The sequence below is a fragment of the Diospyros lotus genome, chromosome 11 (assembly GCF_014633365.1).
Source record: "Diospyros lotus cultivar Yz01 chromosome 11, ASM1463336v1, whole genome shotgun sequence".
NCBI lineage: Eukaryota > Viridiplantae > Streptophyta > Magnoliopsida > Ericales > Ebenaceae > Diospyros > Diospyros lotus.
The window spans coordinates 32,730,572-32,738,563 of NC_068348.1; the positions used below are offsets into that span (position 1 = coordinate 32,730,572).

The 7,992-nt window shown below is 35.6% G+C and overlaps 1 protein-coding gene across 1 annotated transcript; it reads right to left on the bottom strand.

Moving 5' to 3' along the window:
* Positions 1-3,023: 3,023 nt before the first annotated feature.
* On the bottom strand, positions 3,024-4,684 carry LOC127813225 (UDP-glycosyltransferase 90A1-like). Its single transcript, XM_052354089.1, has one exon. It carries the CDS (start codon positions 4,610-4,612, stop codon positions 3,179-3,181), a length of 1,434 nt encoding a protein of 477 aa, XP_052210049.1. The 5' UTR covers positions 4,613-4,684; the 3' UTR covers positions 3,024-3,178.
* Between the last annotated feature and the right edge of the window lie 3,308 nt (positions 4,685-7,992).

Consider the following 7,992-nt stretch of genomic DNA (forward strand, 5'->3'; position numbering starts at 1 on the left):
CCCATAAATGTATAATCTACCAGACATAATTTAAAAACAATTCAGAAGCAATAAATATAAAAAACTTAGATAGCTCTGGGAGTAATAAAAAACTCTACTAAAAATACATGGATCATATTTATTCCATAGATCTGAGAGTAACAAAAAAAAAAAAATCAACCATCAACTCTGTTGCGGAAAATCTCTACAAAACAGTAGGGTTAGTGCAATAACATCGAACCAAATTTAATCGAATGTAGATATGTAAAAAAATCATATGCAAACTAAGTTTTAATCGAATGTAGATTTAATCGAACTAGTTTTAAGCAATTAAAATAGCCTCAAGTAAATCATAAAAAAAAATTTCAAAACAAACACTGAATACCCACTAAGAGTATAAGAAATTAGATATGCAAACTAAGGAGACTTTAAAGAAAACACAAAGTTTTAATTTAAAGAAAACTTCGGCAGCAGATTCACAAAGAATCAAAGGGCCAATTAGTAAAAGATTTTTCAAGCACTTAGCAATTTTAGTAATCACACAGATTAACACAGGTTTACTCAACAATATCTAAAAAACACTAAGCAGTTTAGATAACAGTAAATAAAAAAACAGCCACTGGAACCCACAAAAGATCAGACCAAGCAGAAGTCACACACAACACTAAGCAACTGATTTTCTAAGCAAGACTTAATCGCACCAAAACAGGTTATGCTAGCACAAGAAAATCACAGATAATCCTAATTCTAGCAACAAGCAATGGTTACCACCACAGGATAACCCCAAACCTAATGGCCACCCCCACACGATGACCTGCTAGATGCTGAAAATGAGAATTACAAAATTTAAAACCACAGAGGTTACTAGTATAGATCTCAGGGCTGAGATCTGTGAGTGATGCAGGATCAGATCTGGAACAGAAGAAGGGCACCTCGGCCCCCACGCGCTGTTGGCCGGCAAGCGAGTGAGCAGCCACGTGCTGCTCGGGGAGATGACCCACGACTTGCTTGATCCGGATCTGGGGTCCTTTCGACCCAACTCACAACCTGCAAAGAATAATTGAACCGAGATCAGATCTTATATGGAACGAACTCACTGTGAAATCGGATATGAACACGATGGGGTTTTTCAGATCTGATTTGAACAAGCACTACCCAAGAGCCACACAAGGCTCTGATACCAATTGTTGCGGAAAATCTCTACAAAACAGTAGGGTTAGTGCAATAACATCGAACAAGATTTAATCGAATGTAAAGAACAATACACAAAGTATCAATAACAGCAACAAGAAGATGAACACGAAGTAAAAAACTCCCTGTATAAAATCGATTCAAGGCTCAGATCTGTGAGTCCATTCACCATTTTGGTAACGCCAACAAATAGGAACTACAAGCCACAACGAAACCCTCAAACCAGCCCTCAAATCGAAAACCCAGAAAGCCCCAACACCTCTCAGCCGAACCCAAACGAAGCCCTCTCTCACCCAATCGATCAAAGCCACACACAGTAGGTTACCACATAAGGTAGATCGGTCACAAAGACAGAGGGTAGAAAGCACAAAGCAAAGAGAAAAGGTTACTGAGAATGGATGATCGAAACCCCCAAAATAGGGCATGCGATACCAACAAATCGGCCAAGATCAACAAGGATAGATGCTGTCTCCCAACATGGAAAGAAGCATCGGACCGACATTGAAACAAAGCCATCGAAGATCAGCCGCAAAAGGAAACCACGAAGGAAACAATCGGCCAAGCAAGTAAATGAGAGAGAGAGAGAGAAGAGCTAGGGTTCGGCCGAAGGAAACAACAGGGAATGGGCCGCACAAAATGGGCCTTTTATATGAGGGCTTTTAGGCTTTAAAGATAATGGGCTTCCCCCACTTGAGCAAATGGGTTAAGGCCCATTTCTCCTCTAAAGTGGGAATAGGGCTTGTGGCCTGACTTCTAAAAGAAGACAATTTCCTTTGAGTCAAAATTGCCGTTCAGGTTCCAAAGAAGACAATTTCCTTTGATTGTATCTTACGCTATGACCATCAACAAAGTCAAGGGCAATTATTATCGTATGTAGAACTTTATTTGAAAAAATCAGTATTCAGTCATGATCAGCTATATGTAGTTGTGTCAAGAGTTACAAGTCGGAATGGTTTAAAAATACTAATATGTGATAAGGAAGGAAAACAAACAAATTCAACCACAAATATTATATTCAAAGAAGTTTTTCAGAATTTGTAATATTTAATCTTATTATAAATTTTATTTCTTGTGATATTTATAATATAATAAAATTAAATTGTTATGTTTTCAATATTTATTGAAAGTTTATATATTTGTTATATCTTCGTTTGTGAATCCATTTTCCACGGGTGAAGAACTAGTTATTATTTTACACAAAATGGCAAATAATCAGAATTATTTTTTAAATTTTGATAATTTGATAGGTAAATAATCAATAAATATGATTTTAAATTATAATTTAAAGTATAATAATTTATATTAAATAAAATATTTATAATCCATGCAGCGGTGTGACACGTGGCTGCAAATTGACATGAAAAAATTAAATGAGGGATAATAATTTATATTACATAAAATACTTATAAAATTATAATATATTTATGAACAAAATTATTTACAAAATATTTATAAATTTCTAATTAATCATATAATCAACTCTATTAATATTTATTTATAAGTTTCTAATCAAATATCGTGTGGTTTTAATGAATAGGGAGAAAATCGCATGTCATGAGCGGACCCCATACATTGGTCTTACTGGAAAACGCCACTCCAGCACCCCGCGTGATATCAATTGAAAGACTGAGTTAAGGGGATGTTTGGGTCTTGGGCTTGGAGAAGGCATTATTCTTCTTCTAACTTGTCAAAATTAAGTTTGGCCAATCAACACGAAAGTCACGTGACATCCACGTGTTTCATTTCAATAGGTTTAATTTGTTGGGATAGTCAAAGATCGGTTCTTGGTCAATGCCTTTAGTTAGAGGGGATATGATAAAAATAAAAAAAAAAAATCTATATATATATATATATTTTAAAGATAATAACAAACCAATTTATTATTCAATTTCATTCACTACATGGGTTCTGATTTTCAAACTCTTCCAAACCCAATTGTTATATCCGGTACGAATCTTAAACCCCAAACCCAAACCAAAAAGAACCGAATCGAACCCGAACCCAATAATCAAGCACAAAGCTGGTGAAGAAGCCTGTCCATGACTTGACAAGACGACCCCCCTTGGTCCACTGCTCTCCGAGCAAGACGCCCCAAACCCTGCGCTCGTTCTCTGGCCTCTTCCCCTTCGCGCCCCCACATCAAATCCTGCACCCCTTTGCAGATTGCCTCTCTAGCAACAGTAGTGGTGACTCCATTATTCTCCGAGCTCTGTAGCGTCGTCTTCTGCCAATCAATCCCAGCCCCAAGCCCCTCCACTACAAACTTGGCGTTCAACGACTGCTCGGCGATCAATGGCCACGCCAGGATCGGCACTCCGGCCGACACGCTCTCCAGCACCGAGTTCCAGCCGCAGTGACTTAGAAATCCGCCGGTGGCCTTGTGCCATAATATTCTTCTCTGATCAACCCAGTTTCTTACGATCAAACCCTTTCCCTTTGCCTTCAGCCTTTCTTCCAGTCCGTCAGGCCAAGACCATTTCAGTGCCGACCTCACTACCCACAGAAATGGAACATCTGAAAGCTCCAAACCGTAGGCGACCTCGTTCAGCTGTGCTTCGGATACCTCGGCTTGTGTCCCAAACGAGATATATATCACCGAGGCTGGGTCGGTTTGCTTGTCGAGCCAGTTTATGATGGCATCGTGATCATCTTGGCTTTTGAACTCCATGTTGTGGTGGAGGAAAAGAGGGCCTAAGCACCAGGCTTTGGCGACATTGTAGAATGGTTCAAGAGATGGAAGATAGCTTCCTTCCAGTTCCAGGAAGCTGTTCACTATGACGCCCCAGCAATTGAACTCCTCTTGGCCTGCCTCTGCAACGAACTGAGTAAATGGGTCGTCGGGGTTCGGATCTTGGAGCCCCTTGGGCAAGTCTGCGCCGGTTAGGACAAACGGGAGGTCCAGGCATGGGAAGACCACTGTCTTGGAGTCTGGAATTGGCCCGGACTTCATAGATTCGGTCCAGGCGAGTTTGCAGATGGCCATGGAGAGAACACCCATGCCGTTAAACACGAGCCTGGGCACGCCGAAGGCCTGGCAGGAGTCTTGGGTCCAGCCGAGGAAGAAGTCGGAGATGACACAGATGGGGAGATCACCCGAGTCTGACAGGTCCTGCAGGACTTGCCGGAAGTGGGGCTGGAGATGCTTGGTGGCTTGGAAGAAGGGCACGAGGAAGTCGATGGAGGGGAGATGACAAGTGTTCTGGCAGCCGTCCGGGAGGCCGGGGATCGCCGGAAATGGGATGGTGATGAGGTTTACGTCGGGGTAGTCGGCTACGGCCTCGAAGTGGGTGGCGATGGAGATGGCGTTGGATGGGGTGGTGATGATGGTGACCTTGATGCCTCGTTTTGAGAAGGCTTTTGAGAGGTCTAGGAGAGGGAGGGTGTGGCCTTCAGCCATGAACGGAAAGACAAGAACATGCCGCCGTTTGGTTTCTGGAGCCATCTCTCCGTCGCCGGCTAGATTTACTTCAGATATCGACGTTCCCTGTCCGAACCATATTTTCTATTTTATAGCGCAAACGCAGACGAGAGGTGAGGTGTGGTTCATGCTAACTTGCTAAGCAAATATGATTTATTTTTTAATTAAGATTGACTATTTAGTATAATGCTATAAGTTAGAAATCGTGATATATATAATACGATATTTTCATTATATAAATAATATATATATATATATATATATATACAAGAATCTGATTCCCTTCTTACTACTTTTATTTTCAATGGTCAAACGCGTACATAAACCCTTGAATTTTTGTGTGTGTTTTTTTTTTTCCTAGTGTAATCAAAACCTTTTTGTGACTTCAAAAGAACCCTTAAACTTTGGCCAAAAATATATATACCCTTTTGAACTTAAATTTATCTTTAAGTTATATAAAATTATTTATTTAATATATAGTCAGCAAATAATACGTACGTGTACTAACATAATAATTTTTCAGTATCTCCTCAACTCCCTCTCTTTTTTCGATTGTTATCTCTTATCTTTTTGATGTCTCTTATATATCTTTCGATTGGACTATAGAAGCCGAATGGATTAAATAGGTCATTGGCGTACCTGAATCAATGATCATCTCATCATCTAGGGAGATTGAATATAAGGTCAGTTTGGAGGTAGCATTTTATACAAGAGACGTAATCAAAAAGAGAAATGGAATTAAGAATACACTAAAAAAATAAAATGAGCTAAGGGAATGTTATTGAGAAAAGAGAAATAGGGAGCTAAGAAGACGACAGAGAGAAAGAGTGAAATGGAGCTACAAAATTATCAAAAAACTACTATGTTAGTTCGGGTACGTATTACTTGTTTACTATGTATTTAAGTAAATAATTTTGTATAATTTAGAGACACATTTAAAATCACAAAAAATTTAAGATACCACAAATAAAACACAAGCAGAAAAATTCAAGAATAGAAATATACTTTTACCTCATATTTAAAATCATAGAAAATTTAGAATCCCAAAAAAGAACAAAAGTTTAGAAACATAAACATGATTTTGGTCTATAATCAATTTGACCCTCTCTCTACCATGCATAACGGTCACATCCATTATATATATATATATATTATTGTACATTTTTAACTCATTGTGTCATATATTTATGCCTGCCCCCCATTTGTTATTGTAGCATGACAGACAAAAAGCGTTACAAAGTCGTATTTGGCAGAAACCATCCTCAAAATATAATAATAATATGATAATAATTAATAATTCGTGCACTTGATGCAACTCCCTTAACTATGCCTAGATTAATTATATGAACAATATTGCCGCCCTGACGCGGTCTGCTCTACTGTACCCGCCCATGCACCAAATATATATCCTCATGACCGACCTTATCGTCAAGACAATGTTATTTATATATCTCGTATAAACAAATATTATATTTATAAATAATAATATTACGTAATTAATACACATAAATTTATAATAATGAGTACATGTATTCTTAATTTATTTTATAATTATTATATATTACGTGAATTTAAAAGAGTTATTTGTGAGTATAGTATTATTATTTTTCTCTAAATAAATATTTCATTAAAAAAAATTACAAAGACTTATGTTAGGCCGTAGCTAGTATTATAAAAAGAATTAAATAGAAAAATAGACATAAATGATCAAATTTTATACAAATATATATAAATGTTGAAGAAATTTTGAAATGACTTCACTTGTAAATTTGATTTCATAATTTTTATTTTTATTTATATTATTATAAGATTTTTTATGCCAGCACCCAATTAATTACTTGCGCAAAGACAAAGTGGAAGATTTAAAAAAGTTGGATGTTTTCAAAGAATGCATTGATGGATGGATGGATGGTGGAAGTGGATATCCTTTGAATTGGGGAAGGAATAAATGTGTTAAGAGTTGGAGAATAGGGCATAGATAGATGTTTGTAGAAATGTCAGCTTTTTAAAGGCAACCAATACTACTGAAAAAGGTTAGTGGAATTGTTAAATATATTGAATAAAACTGCGCGATTGACCCTTCTTATATGCTAAAGTCTTCCCACTTTTTAACTTCATTTTTTGCAGAACGTACGTCACAGGCTGAGGCCGCCCAGATTAACTTCATTTTTTGCATATGGGAAAGTCTCCCATGAACTATTTTATTGATATGACATATAGTATAAAAATATTAATATAGAATTTCATCTCAAATATTAAATTTGAGTATTTAATATATATATAATCTAATATGTACAATTATTATGCATAAAAGGGCATACAAAAAAAAAAAGAAAAACTAAAATGGATGCGAGTTTATATAATTTTTAAAACTTGAGAAATACTTTTGTTTATTTTTGTAAAATCTCCAAAATAGCCCAATGTAATTTACTCAATTTTTAATTTATTAAAAGACTTGGCCTTTACTAGGGAAATTAAAAAAGCTTATACCCTTTGTTTGAATGGGGTTAAAAGACCTGATGGACATGGGCCTTACCCAATAAAGAAACTATGGGCCTGCCCGGTAAATATGGGCCTTCTAATCCAATCAAAATAGTTTTGCTTAAAGAATAGAATAAAAACACAAGCATGGAATAAGGCATATAAATTATTATTATTATGAGAATATATATATATATAAATGATTAATGTTTATGTAGATCAATTTAAGAGTAATGTATATTTATTATATCTTATTTTTAATATTTAAATAATTTTTATTAATTAATGAAACGATTTAAAATATGATATATTTATTATTAACTAATAAAATTATTAAGAAATTAAAAATAAAATATAATAAACAAATTTTATTTAAAAATAAGATGTATTATTATATTTAAATGGAGTCCTTGTCAGCCCTTCGAGAAAGTACAAAAGTTTGCAGATTAAAATATTTTAGAAATAATTACGAATGAATTGGAATCTTCGTTGAGATCAATCCACGCTCCCACCAAACATATATTCATCAGATTCCTATCTTTATATTTTTGTCTCTTTACTCTTATTTCCTTTTTTTTTTTTTAATTTAAATTTATTATTATATTTAAAAAATATATAATAAAGAGCTTATAATTATTTAAACTACCCACAATGATGTTGAGGATGCATGGAGATTGGATGGTATATCTATCTATCTTTAATTTGTGTCTGTCTGTCTGTCTGTCGGCACAATCAATCTCGTGACAGACAGACAGACAGACTACCACACGATAAGAAGAAAAAAATGACAAAACTAGAAATATCAAACGTGACCGACTCCAATTTAAAAATCTCTAATTTCACTAACTTATAACGATTTCACTTTCACGTTTAGGCAATTGCTTTCGTCAGTTAATATCACTGTGATATATGCTACCAGACGC